Here is a 27,597-nt window from a genome sequence, read left to right on the forward strand (position 1 = left end):
CTTTTCAGGCTTTGTCGACCGATTACGATTTCATCACCGTTACGTATTTATAAATTGGTCAATACGAGCTTGAATCAGTCGGGTAAATTACATCGAGTAGGCTAGATGAGTGTTTAGTGAATGTGAAAGGCGCTTGACGTACATGAAACAATTTCTTTTAATTGGAATTTTTCTCAAACATTAGCAGGTAATTAAAAAATTATGTATATATTTCATATAAGAGTATTTCAATAACCATACTTCAATTTTTCTAGGTATATTATAAGAGAAATGTAATTCAGTTTATCATAACATATTAAACTAGATAGTGTGAGATTTAAATTTAACCTATCATAAATAAACAATTACTAATATATCAATCATAAGTATTATTTGGTAATATAAAGTAAAATACCAATAGATAATGACGATAATAATATGAAAATATAATATTTCATTATCATCATCATTTCATTAGAAAATTAAGAAATTTTTGTTATAAAAAGCAGTAACTATTAATTAGTGTTCATTAAATTCAAAATTCACTTCAAAAAAACAGTATTAATGATAATTTAACTATATCTACATATTGTTGAATAGAATTGAAGAGTTATATAACTACGACGCACTCAATTTTCTTAAATTGTTATACTTTCTACACCTTAGCTGTACTTTAATTAATAAACTCATATAGTTTAGTAATATATTTTTTATTAATAATATCTTAAATTGGATAAGGTTAGTACAATCTTAATTTATTTACTATTATTATTCAATTGTACTTGCATCAATAAACAATCAGTATATATTTCTATATATGTATTAAACATAGTCTACCCAAATGAGTTTTGAACATACGTCATCCAAATGCGTGACGTCGATACGTCGCAATGTTGCCCTATCAACTTTGAGTTTCAGTTGATTTTGACATACAACAAAATTCTAATCTAAATAAAATAATTAAACAAAATTAGTGTTATCAAATATAATTTAATTTAACATTATAATAGATATAATGCATATATTGTTCGAAGGACTTAAAACTACAATTAAATACACAGTTTGTAGGTTGGGGTTGTGTTTGTGTGTTTGAATAAGTTTACAATGAACACTTTTTCATACCACCTATGACTTAGAGTTATAGACGCATTTTTTATGTAGTTGTATCCTCTGGAGGCCTAATCCACCTAATTTACAATTGTATTTCACTGGTGTAGAGCAGATAGAGCTACTAGCTTGATCTCCTCTTGTTTGATGCTAAATACAAAGGTTTATTCGAGATATAGGATGTGAGCACATCTACATAATTGTTTTGGAAACATTTTCGTTCCTAAAACATGGTTTCATACCAAACTTTGTCAAAGACTTATGATACGTTTAATGGACAAGAACATCCTTTTTCTGAATTCAATTTTATTCTTATCATCAGATAAACAGTATACTCTATTATGGACATCTCTATGATTTACTTTTACACATATTTTAACAATATTATTTCCTATAAGAAATAGACAATGAACTTATCCATATTATCCAAACACTATTCCAAAAGAATGTATGTACACCGTAGAAATACTGAAACAAATGGTAATTCGTGAGACCAAGTCTTGAAAATGTGCCCTCTCAAGTACCAGAGATTATTACCAGAGTCAAACAATTAATTGATGAGAAGTTATCCAAAAATACCTGCTCATAATATGACATAACATAGGACTTCTTGTAGAGTTTGAAGCCATCCAAAGTTGGAATTGTCACCAACACAGAAATAATTAAAATGTAACATTTTCGTGCGGTAATATTTAGGCTAGCTATATATTTTTATCTTATTTAAATACTCCATTTTAATTTGTCTTAGTATTAAGCTCGCATTCACTGGTTTTTTTTAGATACACTTGAATGTAATTGCAAATGTTTATATAGTACCGGTAAGATTATACATATATATATAGTACCGGTATGTTCACGTTGATAAATTATGATTAATATACACTTATGTTGTTTCTATTTTCAACAAATCGTAAATAACTTCAAGCCCGTTAGTTCAATGTAAAGCATTTTAATATAACGTGAAATTTTGTCGAGACATGAACATAAGATTCCTCTATATGAGAGCCCAGTCCAAAGCGTTATATTTTATTGGATGCCTACATCTAATTCAATCTCAGATATCTATTAATGAAAGTGGGAAGCATCAATGCATATCCCAATTGTCGCTATTAGATTCAATGATTTAGTGGAAGATGAAGTGAAGTGGAGATTTTGATTCGTCAATGATTTGTTTTCTTTTTTTAAGAATATTGATTTCACTGAGATGTTGACTGTATTGAAAAATAATTATAGTCAGTTCAATAAACCAGTGAACTCACGTCACTCACGAGTTATGCCATTTCTTTTTCAATGTGTCTGATCGAATTCACACAAACCGAAAATGCTATTTTCAACAATGCCTCTTTCCATAAATCGAAACAGTTCTGGTTTGAATATCCTCCTCGGCCTGAATATCTATTGTAATAATTATTTGCAATACTCCGTATCAACTCAATTGGATTTAAAATGCAGTGATAAGGAGGAAGACGTAATACTCTGTGGCCATAACATTCAATAATCTGATCTACTATGTATCTTTTCTCAGGCTTATTTATAAAAAAAAGTAAATCACATAAAATGCAATTAAATATTTCATTTATATTTACCAAATAATAGCATGAAGAACTATATGTCTGCAATGAATAAATGTTATGACTAACAAAATCTAATCGATAGTTATTCCAACATTTACCTTTTTCCATCAGCTTTCATTGTCTTTAAAATATTTATTATCATCTTGACATGAGCAACCCAATGTACCATTCTGAAATATTCATATCTCATTTAAATATATAAATAGATATTTCTTTCTTGATTTTGTTATATGTTTTTAAAAATTGTATTCTTTTAAAACCAATCTCTGGAAGTCCCATTAAACCCCTTTGTTGGTTATCTTTACACCACTTAAATCCTATTTATCCAACAATGTATAAACGGATGTTCTACATCTCTCAAATAGCTGTATATCTTTTGGAATTTTATGGATACTTTCCAGACTAACAATTTTCTTCAAAATTATTTCAGAATTGTATGAAATTACGTTTGGATTGGAAAATCTACTTACTATTTTATACATTTCGTATATTGGATCTCTGAAACACCAAGCTGATCTTGATTCGACACCTGTTTCGCATAACAATGACTTCTTTTTGGCGAATTTAGGGTTATATTATTTTTTATTTTTTGAGATATGTTAGTGACTGTGTCCGTACATTAGCACTCTATGATAATACAGTGCAGCTGCAAGGTGCAAAAAAATATTTTCAATAAAAACCGTCAAATGTATCAAAACAAAGAGTTAAAACAACGTTCACCGGTTTATAACCCGTAATTATAAACTTTTGCAGGCTCATTCCGTTACATGTTCGAACTTCCCTAATAGCATTCTATCTAGCTATTCTATCTTTTTAAATAGAGTAAAATGACAATGGTAATATTGCCTGACTGTAAAACGAATTTACAACTTTAGACAGACACCTATTGACACTCGTGTTACTGCTATTTTCAATTGACTGTATATCTGCAATGAAGTTATTAATACAACCAAAAGCCAAACAATTGTTATTCCAACGGTTACCTTCTTCCATTCACTTTCGTGTCGTTTTACACCATTTAAATCCTGTATTATTAAACAGTATACGAAGGGATGTTCTACATCCCTCAAAGAGTTTCTTTTCCGTGCTTCCAAGATTATATTGTTTTGCAGTTTTTGAGATATTTTAGTGACTGTGAGCATACTAATATTCAGTACATCTCCAACACGCTAAAATATTGTCAATAAGAGACTTAGTATTTAACAGTAACAATGCTTATCTCTCTATTATCTCGTTCTTATCAAGTTCAAGTTCCAAGTAACTGATTAAAGACGCTGTCTGTTCTTGACTCTAACTATCTAATGACTTCGGCGTTTTCAACCAAAGTGGTCACATATATTAAGCAACGATTTGAAATGTATCAAAACAAGCAAAGCGTTAAAACATCACCTGCCGATTTAGAACCTATAGTTTTTACAACTAATATTATGAAGAATTTTGCAGACGTTCGACAACCGGACGAACTTCGTACGCTGATTCGGTTACATGTTCATACTTATCAGCTAACATTGCATCTCTTTTTAAGTAAAACAAAATGAGAAAGAAAACATTTTCCCATTCTGACACGAACATCTTGATGGCGTGAGTTCACTGATATTTTGAATGGGCTATATGTTATTTGATGCTATTCTGCAAAAATATGTACGATACTTTTCAGTCTACCTTCGTATTCCGCGTTACCTGTCAAAATACAACACGCACCAGAAAAAACCTACTCGTTTAAAAACGTGTAGTCTTTAGTGAAAACACCCGAAAGTAACGTGCAACGTGGTTAATTCGGGCGCCTCGAACATAGCAATTTTAATTTTTAAAAAATATTTGATGCAATATAGGATACTAGCCAAACTCGTTAAATCATTAAAAGATTATTACGTAATTGTTTCCAGCGGACAACAAAAAAAATCCACGATTAACGCCTAAATAAATTATACCACTCCGATAGTCATATCCAAGACATTGTTTGTTTGATTGTTATTTATTTAGAATGAATCCATATGGTCTGGCTGAATATAATTGCTACTCAAATGAGTCCAGTCTTATTTTGTACATAGTTCATCCAAATTTGTGAAATCAAAACGTCGCAATGTTGCCGTATCAACTCGTATTTTTAGTTCAGTTTGATTTGGATTTCAAATTTATCCAAACAAGCAAAGCATTAAAATAACGTTTGCCGGTTTATAACTTCTTATCACTATTGTTTTCAAGAATTTTGCACACATTTGACAATCAGCAGGTTATTTCGGTTACACGTTCGTGCCTATCAGACATGTGTCTCTTTTTAACTAGAAAGAAAAGAAGAGGAAAATATTGTCTGATTCGAAAACGAATTTACAAATTGGCGCAGGCTTTAAACATCTTGATGACGTATATTTTTGTCACATGTTCACTAATAATTCTATTTAATTGCATCTCTTTTTAAGTAAAACAAAATGAGAAGGAAAACATTTTACGATTCTGACACGAACATCTTGATGGCGTGAGTTCACTGATATTTTGAATAGGCTATATGTTATTGGATGCTATTCTGCAAAAATATGTACGATACTTTTCAGTCTATCTTCGTATTTCGCGTTACGTGTCAAAATACAACACGCGCCAGAAAAAACCTACTCGTTTAAAAACGCGTAGTCTTTAGTGAAAACACCCGAAAGTAACGTGCAACGTGGTTAATTCGGGCGCCCCGAACATAGCAATTTTAATTTTTAAAGAATATTTGATGCAATATAGGATACTAGCCAAACTCGTTAAATCATTAAAAGATGATTACGTAACTGTTTCCAGCGGACAACAAAAAAAAATCCACGATTAACGCCTAAATAAATTATACCACTCCGATAGTCATATCCAAGACATTGTTTGTTTGATTGTTATTTATTTAGAATGAATCCATATGGTCTGGCTGAATATAATTGCTACTCAAATGAGTCCAATCTTATTTTGTACATAGTTCATCCAAATTTGTGAAATCAAAACGTCGCAATGTTGCCGTATCAACTCGGATTTTTAGTTCAGTTTGATTTGGATTTCAAATTTATCCAAACAAGCAAAGCAGTAAAATAACGTTTGACGGTTTATAACTTCTTATCACTATTGCTTTGAAGAATTTTGTACACATTTGACAATCAGCAGGCTATTTCGGTTACACGTTCGTGCCTATCAGACATGTATCTCTTTTTAACTAGAAAGAAAAGAAGAGGAAAATATTGAATGATTCGAAAACGAATTTATAAATTGGGGCAGGCTTTAAACATCTTGATGACGTATGATATATTTTTGTCACCTGTTCACTAATAATTCTATTTAATTGCATCCCTTTTTAAGTAAAACAAAATGAGAAGGAAAACATTTTCCCATTCTGACACGAACATCTTGATGGCGTGAGTTCACTGATATTTTGAATAGGCTATATGTTATTGGATGCTATTCTGCAAAAATATGTACGATACTTTTCAGTCTACCTTCGTATCTCGCGTTACCTGTCAAAATACAACACGCACCAGAAAAAACCTACTCGTTTAAAAACGTGTAGTCTTTAGTGAAAACACCCGAAAGTAACGTGCAACGTGGTTAATTCGGGCGCCTCGAACATAGCAATTTTAATTTTTAAAAAATATTTGATACAATATAGGATACTAGCCAAACTCGTTAAATCATTAAAAGATGATTACGTAACTGTTTCCAGCGGACAACAAAAAAAAATCCACGATTAACGCCTAAATAAATTATACCACTCCGATAGTCATATCCAAGACATTGTTTGTTTGATTGTTATTTATTTAGAATGAATCCATATGGTCTGGCTGAATATAATTGCTACTCAAATGAGTCCAGTCTTATTTTGTACATAGTTCATCCAAATTTGTGAAATCAAAACGTCGCAATGTTGCCGTATCAACTCGTATTTTTAGTTCAGTTTGATTTGGATTTCAAATTTATCCAAACAAGCAAAGCATTAAAATAACGTTTGCCGGTTTATAACTTCTTATCACTATTGTTTTCAAGAATTTTGCACACATTTGACAATCAGCAGGTTATTTCGGTTACACGTTCGTGCCTATCAGACATGTGTCTCTTTTTAACTAGAAAGAAAAGAAGAGGAAAATATTGTCTGATTCGAAAACGAATTTACAAATTGGCGCAGGCTTTAAACATCTTGATGACGTATATTTTTGTCACATGTTCACTAATAATTCTATTATTCTTTCTAATTAAAAATTGGTATGTATTAAAATTTTATAGATGTTTCTATGTATTTTGATCAGCGATATTAGATGATTTTGACTTGTGTTGTTTGATTTAAATAATTCTGCTATCAAACTCCATCAAACACTTTTAGAAGCTGACACAAGCAACTACTATAGTCCAACCCTCTTCCAACTGAGCTATCGAAGGCTGAGCTAACAGTGATGTTACTCTGTCATATCCCATTGTTTGGTTTAGATCTGGACAATAGAAATGTAGCGATTTTAATATTGAAAAATTACCTGGAGGAACAAAAATAATGGCAATGACAAAGAAATTAAATTAAATAATAAATAACAGACTGAATTGACTTCCTCAAGCTCTCCATATATATAAGGAAAAGTTTCTAAAAATTGTGTAAACTCTTTCCAAAAATTACAAACATTCTTTATATAAATATAGTCTACCAAGAAAGGCAATTTTAAACCTCATCAGTTCTGTTGGAAGTTCAGGTCATCAAATACCATTTAGAATCGTTCTCATATAAAAAAGATGACCCCAATTTATAAACTTGTGCTATCAGAATACAGAATACATACTAGTACCTATCATTAAATCAATTTGCTAAAAAAATTAAATCATACACCATGTTATTAAGTTATATTATGACTCTGTTGGTGCTTATAATTTCGGCCATACCATACCATCATGCCATAATATTAGTCAATGTCTTGTACAAAGCCACTAATTTTCTAATAACAATATAGGTATTGTTTTGGTATTTGTAGCACGTCATATTATCCGTATAAAAATGACACATTTTTTTCTATTAAACCCATAAAAATACCACAAAACTTCCTCTCGAATGTTAAGTACATAATAAAAATTAAGTAATATACTCGTATTTGTGGACAAACTAATTGGTGATTTATAATAAACTAACATAACAACTATGATTCATAACAAACGTTGGATTACTGAGGTTGAGACTTTAAATATAATTTGGATTCTCCTAAATGAGATATTAATAGTTTCTTCTTGTTTTGTTTGTTGGCCATTTCTTATCATTGTGTGCGTAGAAAACTAATATTTATGCGTTGTGGTTATAAGTATACAGGGTTTTATTTAATAATATATAGTTACTTTCAAGTTACGTGTTTATAGAAGGGTGTTTAATTTTACTGGAAATAGTTATTATATATCATTTATTAAATATGAAAACCACAAGATCTACAATTTTGGAAACAAAACGATAAGGAGGGTTCAAATTTATTTTAATATAAACAAAGCCCTATGCTCAGAAATCTCAAAGGTCACACCATTAAATGAAATAAACACACACTCTGTGCAACCAAAGCTGTAACAGCTACATGATATAACACCTCCATTCTAAAGAAATGACCACAACACATAGGTACATTGTCAACTTATAGTTGTAATAAATATTTGTACATTTGTATCATACCTTCGTCTACCAATTTGCATTTAATGATGTTCTGCACTGTTTCTACTGCACTACTTTGATATGCAATAATTTACCAACTTTTGGTGACTCAAAATTCTTTGAGGCCTTTGATAGCCTAACGCCCTGTATTTTTTATAGCTAAAGGTCTTTGAGTACCTTCAACCCACCTTCCACCTACAACTGCGTTACTCTTACCCGAACTCCAAACTCAAAACTATACGAAGGAATGCTTCGAATAACTGCGGAACGATTGCCAATTCAATATCAATATGTCTTCCTTTCTTTATAATTAATTTGATTCGAATTAAATGAATACGTCCAAAAGGGACTAGCGTTATGATTTAGTCGAAATTCTACCGATTGTGCCAGTTATGAAATGTTATGTTTTTTGTCTAGTCTGGAATAATTCATACTGTGTTACTGAAATAGATAGAAGTATATAAACAAAAATCTAAGCACCATACAAAAACTATATTTCTACTGATATATTCTATATATGTTGTTAAAATTAATCAAAAAGTACGAAGCTAAACTAAAAAAAAGCAACTAAACAAACAGCTTCTGTGAATAGCGTAACTCTTTAAAATTCCAAAAAAAAATCGACCCATCTGATATCTGGAGAGCTAAGGACAGCAAGGAAAAAGCTTTTATTGCAGAAGAAATGATAGTAATCCAAATAGTGACATAGTATAACAATACATTTTTGTCGTTTATTGAATAATTCGATATTGATTCATATTCTTCATTCATTAATTCACATTCACATAAGGCTTTGATGCTTTTTTCACTCAGTAATTAAAAAATTATACCCTCTTTGAAACGTCAAAAAAATCTTGAGACTAATGGATCAAGTTTGGGTTCCTCTCTTTCTCCCTCAATGTAAATATTTAGCCCTTTTAAGTATTCCTAAGTCACTGTTTCACTTAACTATGAAGACAAAGTAGCATTTTAACCCTTAAAATACCGTGCTTTAAAACAATAATTATAATACTATTATTGAAAACATACTAACATACGTATATCTTGTTACTTTTACTCAAAAACAACATCATTATCTCGCTGTATCTTTCTTAGAAGTATAAAATTAATTTAGTTAATTGAATTGTTTCATACGAGGGTCAAGCTACATTTATTGGAAATTAAAAAAAATTAATTAGGTATGCGAAGCAGACGAATGTGAACAGTTCTTACATCATTAAATTAAGACGGCGTCTTGGTGGCGCAGTGGTAAAGGCGACGGTCCTCTTACTGTTGCGGTAGTCGCAGGTTCGAATCCTGCTGGGTAATGGTCGTAAATTTATGTTTGTGATTATTTAATATTTGTGATTGCCATAGGCAGGAGTGTAAAATCTGACATAGAAAATGATCCCAGTCACGCCAGTGACCAGATGTCTTCTGGGATGATTTCTAAAAATCGTTACTTGCCAGTCGGTAGGCTTAATGCTAAAGGTCCAGCTGCTAAAAATGCAAGAGGTTGACATAACTAAAAACTGTTATAATAGTTTAAAAATTTCGATATTTGAAAGAGATGTTCAAAATTAGGTTTTTGTTATTTTATTTTAAAAGTTATTTTCAACATGCCATGTTACCAGAGATATTAAAACAACCGTCAAAGAAAAAAACTATCACACTATATGCAAACACGTAACATTTCATAACCCACGTATACATCTAAACGTGTAGCTAAATCGCTACACTTTACTTGCGAAAACTATAAATATAAAGTGTTGCTTTGTTAAAAATTTTGTTATCAATTATTTTTTAAACTTCCACCTTCAATTGGCACAGACAAATCATTTAATTCTTGGTAAGTCATGTTTGACCCAGGATTAAGCTTTAAAAATATATCAATTATCGTTATATAATAAGACAATTTCTTAGCCGAATAATAAAACAAGATTCGTAGAAAATAGTCACGAAACATATTTATTTCTAATAAATTAGTGGTGGTATTTATTTTATTGTTATTACAAAATATAGCGGAGGAAATGCGATAATAGTTGAAAAAAAGATAAAAGAAATCTTGAAAAAAAAGAGATAATGTTTGTAAAAACGATAGAGGACTGAGTCTCCTATAAATTGTTGGATAACAGTTATATAAATTAGACTTCAGCAAGCACATAAAGAAACAAACCGAAAAGAACGCAGTATAAAACAGCCAATGCACCTTATAGATGGCGTCGAATATATGCAACAAATTTAGTTTGTAAAAATGTAAAATTAATTTTCAACTCTAACTCACCTATTAAAACAAATGAAAATAATTGAGCGAGAAGCAATCAAGCAAAGGCCGACATTTTCTCAAAACACTTAAAAAATGTTTTTCAACCTTTCCAGTCTCAGCTTCATAAAGATGAGGAAAATAAAATTACTAGCTTTCTAGATTCGCCATTTCAAATGGATTTACCGCACGGGAAATTAACGGTCAAAAAAGTTAAACAAACAATAATGAGAGAGATTAATATTAAAAAAGCTCCTGGTTATGACCTAATCACTGGCAAAATTTTAAAAGAACTATCAGAAAAGGCTATAAAACTATTAACATTTATATTTAATGCTGTGCTACGAATTAATTAGTTTCCTGGCATTTGAAAAGTAGCTAAAATATTAATGATTCTCAAACCAAGAAAAATACCAGAAGATTTGACCTCCTACCGGCCTATAAGTTTATTACCGATAATCTCGAAAGTTTTTGAGAAACTATACATAAAGAAGCTAAACTATATAATAGAAAAAAGAAAAATTATTCCAGAACATCAGTTTTGGTTTCGCAATAAGCATGAAACTATAGACCAAGAGCATAGACTTGTAAACGAAATAAACATGGATAACAGTTATATAAATAAGACTTCAGCAAGCACATAAAGAAACAAACCGAAAACAGCACGCAGTATAAAACAGCCAATGCACCTCATAGATGGCGTCGAATATATTCAAAAAATTTAGTTTGTAAAAATGTAAAATTCATTTTCAACTCTAACCCACCTATTAAAACAAATAAAAATAATTGGGCTAGAAGCAGTAAAGAGAAGGTCGGCATTTTCTTAAAACACTTAAAAAATGTTTTTAAACCTTTCCAGTCTGAGCAACATAAGGATAATGAAAAGAAGCTACTAGCTTTCTAAATTCGCCATTTCAAATGGACATACCGCATAAAAAATTAACGGTTAAAAAAGTTTAACAAACAATAATGAGAGAGATTAATATTAAAGAAGCTCCTGGTTATGATTTAATTACCGGTAAAAGTTTACAAGAAGTATCAGAAAAGGGTATAAAACTATTAAGTTTCATATTTAATGCTGTGCTACGAATTAATTAGTTTCCTGGCATTTGAAAAGTAGCTAAAATATTAATGATTCTCAAACCAAGAAAAATACCAGAAGATGTGACCTCCTACCGGCCTATAAGTTTATTACCGATAATCTCGAAAGTTTTTGAGAAACTATACATAAAGAAGCTAAACTATATAATAGAAAAAAGAAAAATTATTCCAGAACATCAGTTTTGGTTTCGCAATAAGCATGAAACTATAGACCAAGAGCATAGACTTGTAAACGAAATAAACATGGATAACAGTTATATAAATAAGACTTCAGCAAGCACATAAAGAAACAAACCGAAAACAGCACGCAGTATAAAACAGCCAATGCACCTCATAGATGGCGTCGAATATATTCAAAAAATTTAGTTTGTAAAAATGTAAAATTCATTTTCAACTCTAACCCACCTATTAAAACAAATAAAAATAATTGGGCTAGAAGCAGTAAAGAGAAGGTCGGCATTTTCTTAAAACACTTAAAAAATGTTTTTAAACCTTTCCAGTCTGAGCAACATAAGGATAATGAAAAGAAGCTACTAGCTTTCTAAATTCGCCATTTCAAATGGACATACCGCATAAAAAATTAACGGTTAAAAAAGTTTAACAAACAATAATGAGAGAGATTAATATTAAAGAAGCTCCTGGTTATGATTTAATTACCGGTAAAAGTTTACAAGAAGTATCAGAAAAGGGTATAAAACTATTAAGTTTCATATTTAATGCTGTGCTACGAATTAATTAGTTTCCTGGCATTTGAAAAGTAGCTAAAATATTAATGATTCTCAAACCAAGAAAAATACCAGAAGATGTGACCTCCTACCGGCCTATAAGTTTATTACCGATAATCTCGAAAGTTTTTGAGAAACTATTCATAAAGAAGCTAAACTATATAATAGAAAAAAGAAAAATTAGAATAGAACATCAGTTTTGGTTTCGCAATAAGCATGGAACTGTAGAACAAGTACATAGACTTGTAAACGAAATAAACGCTGACCTAAATGCCAAAAGATATTGTTTGACTGCTTTCCTAGACATATCTCAGGCTTTTGACAAAGTATGGCATACGAACTTGCAGGTTAAATTAAAGAGACTTCTCTCTCAACCGGACTATCAGTTACTACAATCGTGTCTTACTGATAGACATTTTACTATAAAAAAACGCGATGAATATACCGAATTAGATCCAATATATTCAGGAGTTTCGCAGGGTAGTGTACTGGGTCCAATACTATATCTCCTATATACAGCCTATTTACTCACAACAAAAATAACTACTGTGGCAACATATGCAGACGACATAGCAATTTTAGTATCTCATGATCTCATACTATCTGAAGTGTGAAGTACTTCGAAATAGTGTCAGTACATCCCAATATATTTGCTAATCAACAAAATATGCGACGTGATAGTGAAGTGCGTAGAATAATGTTTAACACCATCTGATAGACTTTAGAATAAGATTAATTAATTATTATTTTATACAGGATATCACTTAATAAAGTGATTTTCTACATATCCTTTTAGGGAGATTGTGGAGCCGCCAAGAGTAATACTAAAAAAAATAATTTTTAACCGGCAATGGATTTCTTCTTCCCATTATAACCTAATTAAAAATAGGCAGAATTCTGTCTGATACTTTGTAAATAATCAGTCTATTAAATTGGATTATTCGAAAATTCTTCAAAACATAAATGATAATAATTAGAGATAACAAGTTAATATGGCAACTTTGTGACGTACTAACGTCATAGATTTTGATGTTTGTTGCACAGACTATGAACCTAATGGCCTAACTCAATAACCTACTACCCTAAATGTATTAAATAACATTTCCCTTTGTTTAAAAATATTATTTACTATTTCAGTAACAATGACCGCATGTAATGAAGATCCAAGCAACGGAACAACCATCACACTAAAGGATAAGGAAGAGATATACTATCATAGCGTCATGACCAAGGTATATTCCATATTTGTTTTCACATTTTCGCTTTCATCTTTTCTTTCCCCAATTGTGAAATAACTTTTCAATGTCATTTGACAAAAGAAGAAATACATTCCTTTTCTAGCCATACCTTCATTGGTAATTAGCAATCTGTGGTCGAAATTCTACCACAATCTATAAAGTTAATTATACTTCTCTGATAATAGAGAAGTATTATGAGCAAGATTATTTGCAGAAGTGCAACAATTTCAGAGTATCAAATATCAAATAAGTATATTTGATTTTTATTTACTTCTTTGTTATAATCATAAATATGGAATAATTAATAACGAACACAATTAGGCAATTTAATTTTTACAAAATAGAAGTATTAAAGTAATGTATTTTTAAAAAACCCAAAGCTTAAGTCATAAAGCAAATAATTAAAATAATTCATAAAAAGTTCAAATAATAGATTTTCATATAGTTACATATTTAATTGCATTTATGGTTAAATATCATAATATCTATCAGCGGTTTAAAATATTTACCAAATTACAGTTAATAATTCATATTTTTTTCTATTTCTATTCCTTCTATTCAAATTCTTTTGTTAGTTTCACTTAATCTATACAATTTCATTACTTCATTTAAGTATTAATATAATTGCTATCTTTTGGATCTTAGCTTTATATTTTTCACTTAAAATATATATTGCAAGACAATAAATTGAATAAAGAACCTGACTTATGTGATAAAAGAATAGTTTATTTACCTATTTACCCATTTTCAAATAAAATTACATCGTTCTTTACTTATTTATGCCACTATTCAATCTTTAAAACAGTATCTGTCATATTTTTTTCGACCAGTAAATGTATTTATTTCAAGATATGGTTTAATATAATATTCAGGAGTTTTATTTTGTCTTCTATAACTTTCGTTAATCCACTGCTTTCTACTCTGCATTGTATCCCACATAAGGATTAAAGACTAACCTACTACTTGCAATATTTGATTACTGCTTTTTTACGAAATGTATTTACTAATGAAACCTGAAATGCCTTAGAACTTAATACCGCAAAATTTTTAGGAAAATCTTAATAAATTTTACAATTACCTCAATTATTACTAGTTCTTAAGCAAGGACATTTTTTTCTTAGGTGTTCTAAGTTCGCCTGATATAAAATTATCGAAAATTATTATTTATAATCACAAAATTGAAAATGGATTGTTTATATTAGGAATCTGAAAAGCTGCTTACGAAAATCTAAATTCCTTGTAAACAGAGGAGAGGCGATTGTGGTTATTCTGAAATGTTAATCCATGTTAGGATGAAATTTTCGTAAACATCAGATTTTTCTTTCACAGCTGCATATACCTTCCGGTAAAATGGGCATTTTTTTGGCCAAAATTAGATTTTTTTATTCAACATAATACCATTCAAGGGTGATACACTGATTTTACCGATTCTCCAACTTTTCGATACCACTTTTATAGTCAAAATAGGCCTCAGTTTCGACGATCACCTCTTCATTAGACAAAAATTTCTCGCTGGGGGCCAAGTCTGGAGAATACGGTGGATTCAGGAAGCAATTCGAAGCCCAATTCATGGATTTTTGCCATCGTTTTCCCCGACTTGTGACCGGGTGCATTGTTTTGGTGAAGCAGCACATTATTTTTCTTCAAATGCGGCCGTTTTTCGACGATTTGGTCCTTCAAACGGTCCAATAAAGCTATGCAATAGTCGCTGTTGATGGTCCTTCTACGTCTCTTCACATACCTACAACCACTCAATTTTATTCACACATTATTACATGTTCATAAATTATTTGGACAAAAAACAAAGCTGCAATCGCGCTCTACCCCCCATACTCGCCAGTCATTGTCTCGTGTGGTTTTTTCTGCTCGGGAGAACATAAAAACCATCAAACTGATAATAAATGATCGCTGAAGTGTAAAGAACTTGATAATATTAATGTAGATAAATGTTTATCTTAAAAATAAAAAGTCTATTTATATTTTGAGTATTTCATTAACATATAAAAACATGTTTAAACTATTTTTTCAAAGTCCTAAGCAACATTTACAAATAAAACTACGCATATATGAATAAAGTTATAGACATGTTAACTGGAAATTTAAGCTTTTATGACAAATGCATGTCGGAAATGCTTTTATGCAATTGCATAGTTTCCTAGGTTCTTGTACTGATTGTTTTTGATTGAAAAATGCCTTCTGAGGATTTTATTAACAAATACATAACTGACTTCTGATACAACTTTTAATACTAACAATAAACTTTCACGGTATGATAGCTTGAAATCGGGCATGAAACCGTCCTGCACAATATGCGTTGTGCCAAACGACATCATTTGGAAACACTATTCTATTTTTGAATGTTGGCCAAGAAATAGTTTCAATCAATTCCCATCCCGAAATGAGCGGAATGGATCTGGCGATAGGACCAACTGTAACAATTTTATTCGGTAGATTCACATACACCACATAGTCGAATGCTTTTCATTCCTGGATCGTAGACCTAAGTCTTCTATGAACTGTTAATAATTTTTTATCTGTTTCTCACCATATAAACCTTCCTTGGACTTCCACAAATATTTCTTTCAAAATCAAAATTAGCCAAATCCGTCTAACCGTTCTCTAATTTTAGCGTGACTAACATCGATTCATTTTTATACAAACAAATGATTAACGCGCAAAATTTCAGTTCGATTTGGATCAAGATGGAACTCTTCAGAAAAACGAGTTAACGAATATGTTGGAATGTCATGTCGATGTTCCAGAAGAAGTTGTAAATTGTATTTTTGACAGAGCCGATGAAAACGGAGACAACCAATTAAACTTTAGCGAATTTTGGAAGATGATTAAAGATTCAAAGCTTTCAAAGTTATTCGGTCATTACAAGTTTTGGTAAGTATTGCCATAATTCTAATCTTTAATAGACTAACATTTAGTTAATATTACTATTTGCTATACTCAACGTTTTATCCTACATTACAATAGAATCTTCCACAGGAAGACTAATCCTTACTGAAACCCGAAATTCCGTCGATTGTTTCCTGGAACAACCGTTCAACTATCCCCTCGTCACCGACTTACTCTACCACTACTTTAATGTCCCAAAACACAAACCAAACATCACAAATGTTTGTATCCACATTGACTTAATATAAGTAATATACGTTAAGTATTGTCCTAAGTTATCCATAATTCTAAATATCAAAGAAACAATGTAAAGTCAGATTATAAAAAAAACTATTGTAATCTATCCAAAGTAGCAGTGAACTCACGTCATTCAGCCGTATAATTTGTTACATACTGCAGTTTGTAAATTCGTCTTAAGATCAGACAATATTTTCCTTCTCATTTTATTTTAGTTAAAAAGAAATGCTATCTGATAAGTCCCTATCTGATAATCCTATCAGCTTACAAAAGTCGTTGGGTTATCATAGGTCTGCAAAACATTAGTTATAACAACTAAAAGCTATAAACTGGCAAACGTTTTAGCGCTTTGCTTGTTTTGATAATTTTCAAATCGTTGCTTAGTATAGCTATTAGATAGCCAGTCAAAAGCAAATAATTGTCTTTAATCCATAACTTCGAATAGGATGAGATCAAAGGAGATGAAAGTCAAAGGTTTTTACCAGTAAAATTCGTTAAAGAGGTAAATATTGATATTATTATATATTAAATTACTAGGATATTTTTTCGAGATATTTTATTGTGTTGTAGCTGAATATTAGTGTAGACATTATGACTAAAATATCTCACAAAAAGAAAAACAATATAATTTTGAATTCACCGAATTATTCACCACATTATATATATATATATATATATATATATATATATATATATATATATATATATATATATATATATATATATATATATAGTCATATTATATAAGTCATATTATTTAAACAAAATGGCCACAGAGGGTACATGTCTTCCACCCTATCACTACATATTCAATCAAATCAAATTGTTATGGTATGTGGCAAAGAAGAACTAAAATATAACATGCATGAGGAAAGGATTATCTGCAATAACAACCCTTCGGTTTGTATCAACTCCATCAGGTACACAAGAAGAAATTGGCAAGTGGTAGAAATGTAAAGCAGCGTTAGATTGAACATTAACAGCTTAGTTATTGATTGTAATAATTTATAATAAGAAATTAAAAAGAGATATGGTGATATCAGAAAAACATGACAAGGAGACACAGCAACGAAGGAGACAAGAACTAAAAATAAGAAAGGTAAATAGTTTTCTAATTAAAATAATCGAATTACTATAATGCCTATTGGAGTTTGTAAATTCGTCTTAAGATCAGACAATATTTTCCTTCTCATTTAAATAACTCTAACCTACCTAATTTAAGTTGTTGTGGCTCTTTAGTTGTGTTTTAACTGTGGTTTAAGTCCTTCAATTATAACATATGTGCATTAGATTACCATAATATTAAAATAAATTATATTTAATAAAATATTTGTTTATTTTATTTATATTAGAATGTTGTTATATATCGAAGCTAAAATAAACTAGATACCTAAAATATCAACGTTAAATGCAGAAACATTGCACCGTTTGGACGTCATAAATTGAGATGACGTGAGTTCACTGCGCATTCATTAGATAGACTGTAGTTAATCTATTTACCAAATAAGTTTAACACCAATAATTTTCTTTCAGTTACTTAAACTATGTGGTTCCTCGAAAGTATGTGACCTATTTGCAAAAATACGACAGAGCGTATAGTTGTTGTCCCCCTCCATTTGTATTTGCGCTGATAACTGTTATACAACTAGTATTTTTTATAGTTGTCAAAGTTGAAAAAAATTCAGATCAATCAAGGCCGCATATTGACGAAATCCTTCAGTTTCATCCTACAAATAGGACGCAGATTTGGCGATATGCAACGTATATGTTTATACATGAGGGGTAAGTGACTTTTTAAAAAAATTTTAAACATGTACAAATAAATTTTGAGTGTTTTTTGTTATTTTTGAGAATTTATTCAGAAAAATAGATACTTTTGAGTGTTAAGAAGAGAAAACAATTTTTTTTATTCATTTCTAATTACCACTAATCTAAATTAAACTCTTAAAACTAAGATGTTTTACCGAGTTTGACCCACTGCAGTTTCCTCAGTTTTGTTCACTCTTGGTTATATCACACAACACGCACTGGGCTCTGCTTTTAACCCACTGTACTACACTAGCTCAAAAGGTTTTGGTCTATCAGCTGGATTGCTTCGACGTGGTTATTAAGCCGTTCTTCATTCTTCTTTGCAACATTGCTTATCTTGTCTGCCACCATCTCCCCTCCCAGGTCTCTGTGTAGGTCGCTATTTCTTACATATCAAGAGGGATTCACATACCCCTTAGTACCTTGTTCTGGAACCTTTGTTTGATTTCTATAGTCTATTCAAAGTTTTTTTATACGTGCGTCATCAAGATGTGTAATGTATCGCCTTCCGCAATTTGTAAATTCGTGTTAGAATCAGACAGTATTTTCCTTTTCATTTTAATCTAGTTAAAGATAGGCACAATGCCGTCTGATTAGTTCGAATACATAAACGATTGAGCCTGTTAAAGTTGTCCGGTTGTCAGACGTATGCAAAATACTCGAAAGTGATAAGAGGTTATAACTCTAACCTATAAACTATTGTGGCTGTATAATTAACTGTAGTTTTTAAATGTACTAAAATATTAAAATAAATTATATTTGGTAATATTTTTGTTCAATTGTTTTATTTAGATTAGAATTTTGTTCAAACTCAGAGTTGATACGGCAGCATTGCGACGTTTTGATGTCACATATTTAAATGACGTATATACAAAATAACTTTGAACAGGATATATATTGCTTTCATAAAGTATTATGCCGTATGTCCATATAGGCTTTAGTACCTGTTTGTATATCATCTACTCTCTATCTCTATCATATTTAGAATATTTCGAATTGATAGTTTAGAGCGTCTGTGAGCCAATATAATTCTCTATATTTGAGATTCAGCTTTGGAGTTTTTCATTACCTCATTATAGTTCGTTTTTGTTATTTTATAAATAATTTATATTTACAGTTGCAACCATAAAACTATTATCTGATTTGATTTATCGTAAGTTAAGAAATGATAATGTAGAGCTGAATAACATACATAACGAGAAATGGATAAAGAAATAAATATGTACAGGACAATGAATATATATTAATAAATGGAGAATAACAAATGAAAAATAATAAATAGAGATTTAATAAATAATCAATGGGAATTAGAAAAGAGAAAACTGCAATAATGTGTAAACTCACCATTTGATGAACTGCAGATTAAGCGGCACAAAACACTATAAAACAAACTGAATACGAAAAAGCTAATGACTCTGATCGTCGCGTCTTCAGAAATGATCTCCTATGAAGTTCTAACGTCTCTTGTGTTTAAATATCACATCTGGTAAATGAAGCTCCTTAAGGAACATCAACAACATCACCATTCATGGTAATTATTCGTGTTGCTAAGTATTCGCAAAGGCAACAAATACTACAATTAAAAAGAAATGACATTGTGGTTCAAAACTTTATAAAAAAAACAGGTAGAATTCTAAGTACCATAGATATTCGGAACAATTTACGATATCCTTGAATGGTACACGTCTGTATTTAAAAAAAATATATCGACAAAATCTACCCAAATAAAACTCGCTTTTACAGTTTTCAAAATTATCATTAAGTGTATCAAAACTATTGTATTGTATCATTTCTATTGTAATAATATTAAAACAATTGAAGATAACATTCCAGGTTCGAAACGAAATTAAAAAATAAACATTTTCGTGCATGTTTTTTTCTGTCGCCAGTAGCATCGCTGTACATTCACGAAAATCCAGTGACCTTGGCTAATATTCGGAATTCTAAAATTAGAACAAGAAAAAAACAACCAATATATTAGCCATACAAAGTTTTTCGGAATAAAAATCGAAATAAATTTTATGATAGTAACAATTTTTAATGTGGTTAATCAACTTATGTGTTCACGCTTATTTTTCATAATTTTATTTTATATTGTGATGTAAAAAGGAAATATACATTTTTAGCTTTTATAATATGTTAATTATAATAATTCTCTTATTTATTATAAATTAACCCTTTTATTTACAAAACATTTGTACTTTTTCTTACAAGTATCATTGAAATGATCAGTAGTAGTAATTAGTAACTGCTAAGTTAATTTTATAAATGTGAAAATGTTTACACAACAGCAAATATAGTAGGGCTAAGTTGTGTAATTAGAAAAATGCCAGTGGCGGCCATTTTAGCAGCTAATAAAAATATGTTCTCGGCTAGATACTAAGGGTATGTGTGTGGGTAAGTGAATAAATGAGATTTAATACATCTTGTACCTTTGGTTAATATTTTCAAACATATATATTATCAGAATAAGTATAAAAGTATACAAATATGACCACTTTTTACTATTACCTTTGCTATAATCTCTTAAAGATGTTTGAATTTTCATATAATTTGACATAAATATGCCTTTGTTCCATAAAAATCTACAAAATTAATGTCACTGAATTACATATTAAACATTTAAAAATCTTTCATACCTTACACAGGTATTTTCGTTTTTTCTGCTGCTGATTTCTACTAACTTCTTTGCTAAGTATCAAATAGGCTTATAAGCTTATACTGAATAACAATTTAAACACAATATTAGCCCAGAGCCCAGAGCCGAGCCGAAAAAATACTTGGTCCAACTACTGTTGAGAGAGCCGCAGGTTCGAGTCCTGCTGGGGCATGGTCGTAAATTTATGTTTGTGATTGTCCTAGGCAAAAATGTAAAATCCGACAAGGGAAATGATCCCAGTCACGCCAGTAAACAGGCTGGGTAAGACCGGATGTCTTCTGGGATAATTTCTAAATTTGGTCACTCACCAGGTAGGCTTAATGCTCAGGACCGTGGTTCGGAGCCCACGTTAAACAGTAGGTCCAATCCAGATAAGCGCCTAGTTAGTAAAAGGAGACTTTAACATGCATAAAAATATACAAAAATAATAATATAATTTTGTGATATATACAAAAAATTAACTTACCAACAAAAATATTTATTAATATAACTGTTAGTATTCGGCACCAACTTCAAAGTAGTTAGTAGGTAACAGTTAAAATTATATTGTAAATAGGTTTAGGTAGGTATTAAGCTAAATTTTGTGTTGTATATAATGTATATTGCTACAATAGTTGATTATAAAATTCTATAAATACTACGTGTATTTAATAGGTTAAATAAGACTTTTGTTTATTTTTATTTAGTTACTACGACGGTTGTTATGTATATATTTTATTTTAAAATGTTTTTTTTTTCTGTTAAAAATCTAAGTTTGATTATTTTTTTATTTTTGGTGAGTTTCTTAATTACTTAATTTAGTGAAGTGGGAATTTTTTTTTGTTAAAATTGTTTTATTTTGTTTCCTAATAAATAATTATATTACCCCAACAAAATTTTGTAAAAATAAAATTAACCTAAAAATAACCTCATAACTGCAACTCTCGTAAAGCAAGCTAGGTTAGAATAAAATAGAAATAGAAAACATTTCGGCGATTCTGGTTGTTAACTGAGATATTAATGTATTTGCTTTCTTTATGTTATGACATTTCAATAAAACCATAAATGGTATATATACAAAAAATATATATAATATAATAAACAAAACAAAAAGCCTTGCTGCATTTGACATTTCTTTAGTGTCTTCAATTTAAAATGCTTTATTAGAGCTTTTTTATTATATTTTGTTTTATTACCTTGAAAACCAACTATTCATCTTTCCCTGTTGTAATTCAAATAACTTCTTTAATCCAAAGATATATCACAGGTCTAACATAATATAATATTTATAACATTTTATCCTAAAAACCATTACGTATTTTACAATTACACAGTATAATTAAACAGTCTTGACGGAGTTGGCTTACCCTAAACAATCTGCCTTACCTCTATAACCTTAATCACTCCTTGGTATGCTAGTGTTAGCCATTAACAGATTATATACCAAAATTTAATTTATTTTTTTAACATCCAATAATTGTTGAATAATGTAACACATAGGATGAAAAACCCAGGACCTAACACATAGATGGCGCTATTTTTATTGCATTGACCGCTTTTTCAGTTAGTACGAACGTTCAAAAGAAAGCTGTTTTCATTATATTCTACTCATAAGTTTGTGACTTATTGCGCTATCAGTGACACTACGTTTTTATTTTCAAAACAATATCAAAAACCAGCTCCGCTCTATCGTAAACAATAATAAAACGTTGGTTTACTGAACACAGTGGACGTCCAAATGAGATGGTAACACCAGAAAAATAGCACAAAAATTCAGAAAATCCTTCTGAATCATCAAAAAGTGAAGTTGCGTGAGTTAGCAAACATCATAAAAATATCAAAAGAACGTGTTTATTTTATATTGCATGAGCATTTGATTATGAAAAAACTCTGTTCAAAGTGGGTGCCGTCTGCTCACTGTTGACCAATAACAAGAACGTGTTGATGATTCTGAGCAATTTTTGGTCGTGTTTCAACGTAATGAATCGGAATATTTGCGTCGATATGTGACAATGGATAACAGATGGATCCATCCTTCACTCCGGAATCAAAACAATCAAAACAGTAGTATTAAAATGTTAGAGCGGCGCTGGAACGATTGCGTGGCTCTTGATGGAGATTACGTTGATGAATAAAGCCAATTTTGAATATAAAAAAACGCAATTTCTTTGTTACGCCCGGAACTTTTCAGTCCATTTGTTTAATTCCTTTAATTACAATGATAAGAGTATCTGCATATATGACCAGTACTATACGTTAAATATAAATAAAAAATCTATTTTATTTTAGATGGCCCCATCTTACTTACAACATAGTCGTGCAGCTTTTATTTGGCATCACTCTCGAGCTTGTTCACGGATGGTGGAGACCTCTCATACTGTATAACCTGGGCGTGATAACCAGCTCTCTGCTGGTATACGTAGCCGACCAATGCACCGCTTTATCAGGAGCCAGCGGTGGTGTATACAGTTTAATGACCGCCCATATTGGCACAATCATAATGGTAAATTAGATTTTAACTTACTCTAAAGAGTAGCTCTGTAAAATAAAATAGAGGTTTAGAAAAATTATTTCTCTACTTATCGCTAAAAAAGAACAAAAGTAAAATAGGTTCAAAAGAAGAAGCCCTCGAAATAAAGCAGAAACGGTTACAGAAAAGCATTCATACTTCGGAATGTTTATAATTTCTTCAGATTTTATTTTTTATATACACGCGTTCCTCCAGTCGTTATCTTTAATATGTGTAACCAATATTGGTAGCTGTGTTTTGAGCAAACTGCTGCCCAATATATACTTGTTTACGCAATCTTCTAAATTAAAAAAGGCTTCGTCACTGAAGGTTACGTATTAAATGACATACACACAGCCTAAAGAAAACTACAAGTAATATTTCCATTAGGTCCATTCTTCTTCGAACATAATCATTTTCTTGCTCATTTTGAGCCAGTTAATCAAGAACCTAGCACACTTTTACTGTTGCTAGGTAATCCAAAGTTTCCGAATTCTTACTGGTCATCTTTGGTATTTGGTATTTTTCAATATTGGTATAATATTTTTGTACCACTTGTGCGTAATTTCTTGTAATCTTAATCTCTCTTGCAAGTACTATAACAAAAAATAGGTTATTTTTTGCGAAATTATTTAATTTCTTTCGTAGATACAAGGCATTTGTTCCAATATTTCGCCTTATTTAATCTAGTTGTTAAGTTATATTTTCGAAATATTCTCAATTGTTTTGTTCCTGTTGGAAGTAACTGATTTGAGATGCAATATGTTCTGTCTGACTTCGGCATCTTCAATCAGAGTAGTAATAAGCAGCGATCAGAACAAGCAAATCGTTAAAGGAACATTTACCGGTTTATAACCTGCAGTTATCCTGTAGTATATACGTAGAACAGCATTGTGTCTCTTTTTAACTAGATTAAAGTGATGACGTGAGTTCACTGTTATTTTGAATAAACTATATTTCTTTTTGATAAGTACTGTTGAAAATCCTTTATGAGTATATGCAACCGCCATTACCATTTATTTAACATCCAACTGATTATTTCCTACTACACAATTTTTGTTCCAGAACTACAGCGATATGGAACATGCCTGTTTGCATTTCATAGCCATCGCGATTTTAATCATCTACGATGTCTTAACATCCACGCTGTTGAGCACGAAAGAGCTTACGAACGAGACGTCCTTAGTGGCCCACTTAGGCGGTGCCATAGCAGGATTCCTTATTGGGATTTGGGTGCTACGTAACGTGGATGTCACGGATAAGGAGAAAATAATATGGTGGGTTGCTCTGGCCCTTACCACTGTACTGCTGACAATATTAATAGTCCTCAATGCCACTGTCATCTATGATTGTCGTGAGAGTTGAGTTATAGAGATATATCAGTGAGTCCCGAGGCACTCTAGAATGATTAGCCAAAAAAAAAGACGTCATCATTCAACAGGATAATTATTATAGAGCAGAAAGTGTCGCCAGCTGCTTACTCTGGCCCATATCTTTACAACTATCGCTCATTTGGTGGTAACAAGGTGAAAACTAAGTTATTTTTCTATTAAAAAATAAAAAGCCCTATTTAAGAAAGTATGTCCATTTATGATTGTTTATTATGTCCATTCAGTTACACTTCTTAGAACAGCGCAGAAGACGCTAAACGCACTGCTATTTGCTTTTGAAGGCAGAAATTGGCGACTGAAATAAAACGAAACTTACCATAGATATTGAACGAACCAATCAAATGCCTTCGCTGTTCGTAACATAGCGATTCAAGAAAAAACAAGTGATAAGTGGTGACATCTATATATTAGAGGTCGCGAAATATCTCTACAAAATTGCCTATAACTTAAATCTTTATATTCTCTGTGACTGTAGTTCTTGACTGATGATAGGGCCGATTTTATTTTTGACATTGGCGCTGACGTAACGTACCTTATTCTGTGTTCCTGCGTATTATTAGGATTTTTAAGAGTGTAGAATTATTGCTTTTTCTATTTTTATACTGTTTTTAATATTACAATATTGAATATGTACAGTTTATTACAAATATAGTCTGAATATTATGATATAATGGAATACGGAGAATTTGATGCCAATACAAATAAGTTTCCAATGATTTTACCAAGTTTGTTCTATCGACTTACAAAGACACAATTTATTTTCAGTACTTAAATACCATGATTACCTAACCCAAAGATCACAAACACAATATTTGGAAGAATCACTTCCTGGACATTTTTTTCCTTCATGAGATGTTTTCATTTCACTCTTTTAGCAGGTTCGAGTGGCTCTGATAAGTCTTAAAATGTAATTCATTATTTACAGAATATATAATTCATTATTTACAGAAATGTACAATTATAATTAACGATATAATATAATAATTTCAATGCTCACAATGTGTCCTTGACGTGCATACCCTCACACGTTCTATTGTACAAAATAAAACAGCATCTAAGTGGTTTAAATACGCGTCCAACAAAACAGCCAATACATGTCATCACAATTTATGAGGTCAGCACGTAGCAATGTTCATCAAGTTTGATATCTAGTTATCTAGTAATATTAACTAATGTTTAAAAGAATTTACATACATTTGGCAACATAGCCCGCCAGTACCAACCCAGAACGTATTTTAAAGACTGATTCGGTTACATGTTCCGATACATTAGAGAATATTCTATTATCAAATTCTCTCAAAATTTTAAACGAATTTTACATTTTTACAAACTGTATTTGGCAATATATTGACTGTTTTATTGGATGGATCATACTACAGATCTCATTATCTTGTGATTGCGGTTCTCCCGTATTCCCGTATTCTCCCGTATGGTAGAGTATATTTAAGATTTACTTGCAGATTAATAAAATGATTCCAATCATAACTAGTTTTTAATCTTAACCGACGGTGAGCAAAACTGTTATAAGTCATCTAATATCATCCAAGATAATTAAAGTATCTTTGTAGTTGTAAATGAATAATTGTTTATTCGATCATAATCTATTTATTTTATCTTAATAACTTAAAATGCCAAGTGCAATACATTTCTGACATTGACACTGACGTACCTATGAATCATTTTATTGTTTCTGCACTTTGTTACTGTGTTATATTATTTTTAAGTCTATTTTGTACAGTATTCTTTGATTTTATCTATAAATTAAATAGTATATGCGTAAATAATAAAATTATAATAAAATAACTTTGAATTTTTATTCATAACTTTGTAACCTAAGATACAAGTTTCAATAAGACACTGTAAAACAGAAAGTATTCTGGATATATGAATGTAACTGTCAAATTTGTCAAACGACTTTCCATCATCGGTTTATAATAAGGAAAAAATCATTTCTACATCATATATGGAAAAAAATCTACATAAATGTAATGTATCAATATAATTAAAATCATAAAATATATTGAAATAATTTATATTTTATAATTATTACTGATAATGTCTAAGAATAACGAAACTATTCGATTTTAAAACGTATGAAATTCCATCGACCTTTCATTGTAAGTGTTGCAGTTTCATGGAATATCAACACCTTAGATAAAGGCATGATATCGACAACAAACTTACAAAATAAACAAATAAAATTCCTTACACGTAGCAATATATTTGGTAAAATCTTATTTTCCACCAATTTAGCTTCAAGAATAAATTAATTAGTGTTTTTAAGCATATATATATAAATATATTCTGCCCTAATATCATATAGGCAACTTAGCCAACGAATGATTAATGTGATATGATTAATGATATTTATATCTAAGTCAAAGTAACAAAATATGAAAGGAGATTGATGTAAAAATTGTACTTATTACCAACCGATCAGAGATTGACGGTTGCCTAGTAACTACACTAGATTTATAATGAGATTGGTCGAGGTACTTCTCGAAAAACATTAAAAAA

The 27,597-nt window shown here is 30.6% G+C and overlaps 1 protein-coding gene across 1 annotated transcript; it reads left to right on the forward strand.

Moving 5' to 3' along the window:
* On the forward strand, positions 1–26,883 carry LOC143192507 (rhomboid-related protein 3). The gene is made up of 6 exons (XM_076397901.1): positions 1–187; positions 13,492–13,586; positions 16,279–16,481; positions 18,267–18,515; positions 23,470–23,683; positions 24,755–26,883. Exons 2-6 carry the CDS (start codon positions 13,497–13,499, stop codon positions 25,052–25,054), a joined length of 1,056 nt encoding a protein of 351 aa, XP_076254016.1. The 5' UTR covers positions 1–187; positions 13,492–13,496; the 3' UTR covers positions 25,055–26,883.
* The last annotated feature ends 714 nt before the right edge of the window (positions 26,884–27,597 follow it).

The sequence above is a fragment of the Rhynchophorus ferrugineus genome, unplaced genomic scaffold (genome assembly GCF_030347505.1).
Source record: "Rhynchophorus ferrugineus isolate W39M unplaced genomic scaffold, kcgeb_rfMv2 rfM3, whole genome shotgun sequence".
In the NCBI taxonomy this organism is placed as follows: domain Eukaryota; kingdom Metazoa; phylum Arthropoda; class Insecta; order Coleoptera; family Curculionidae; genus Rhynchophorus; species Rhynchophorus ferrugineus.

Bases quoted from the DNA above. Each gene is read 5' to 3' on its own strand.
- LOC143192507 (XM_076397901.1), top strand. From the start codon at position 13,497: ATGACCGCATGTAATGAAGATCCAAGCAACGGAACAACCATCACACTA. The intron at 16,482-18,266 runs GTAAGTATTGCC...ATTTTCTTTCAG, and splicing joins TTCGGTCATTACAAGTTTTG to TTACTTAAACTATGTGGTTC. The intron at 23,684-24,754 runs GTAAATTAGATT...TTTTTGTTCCAG, and splicing joins ATATTGGCACAATCATAATG to AACTACAGCGATATGGAACA.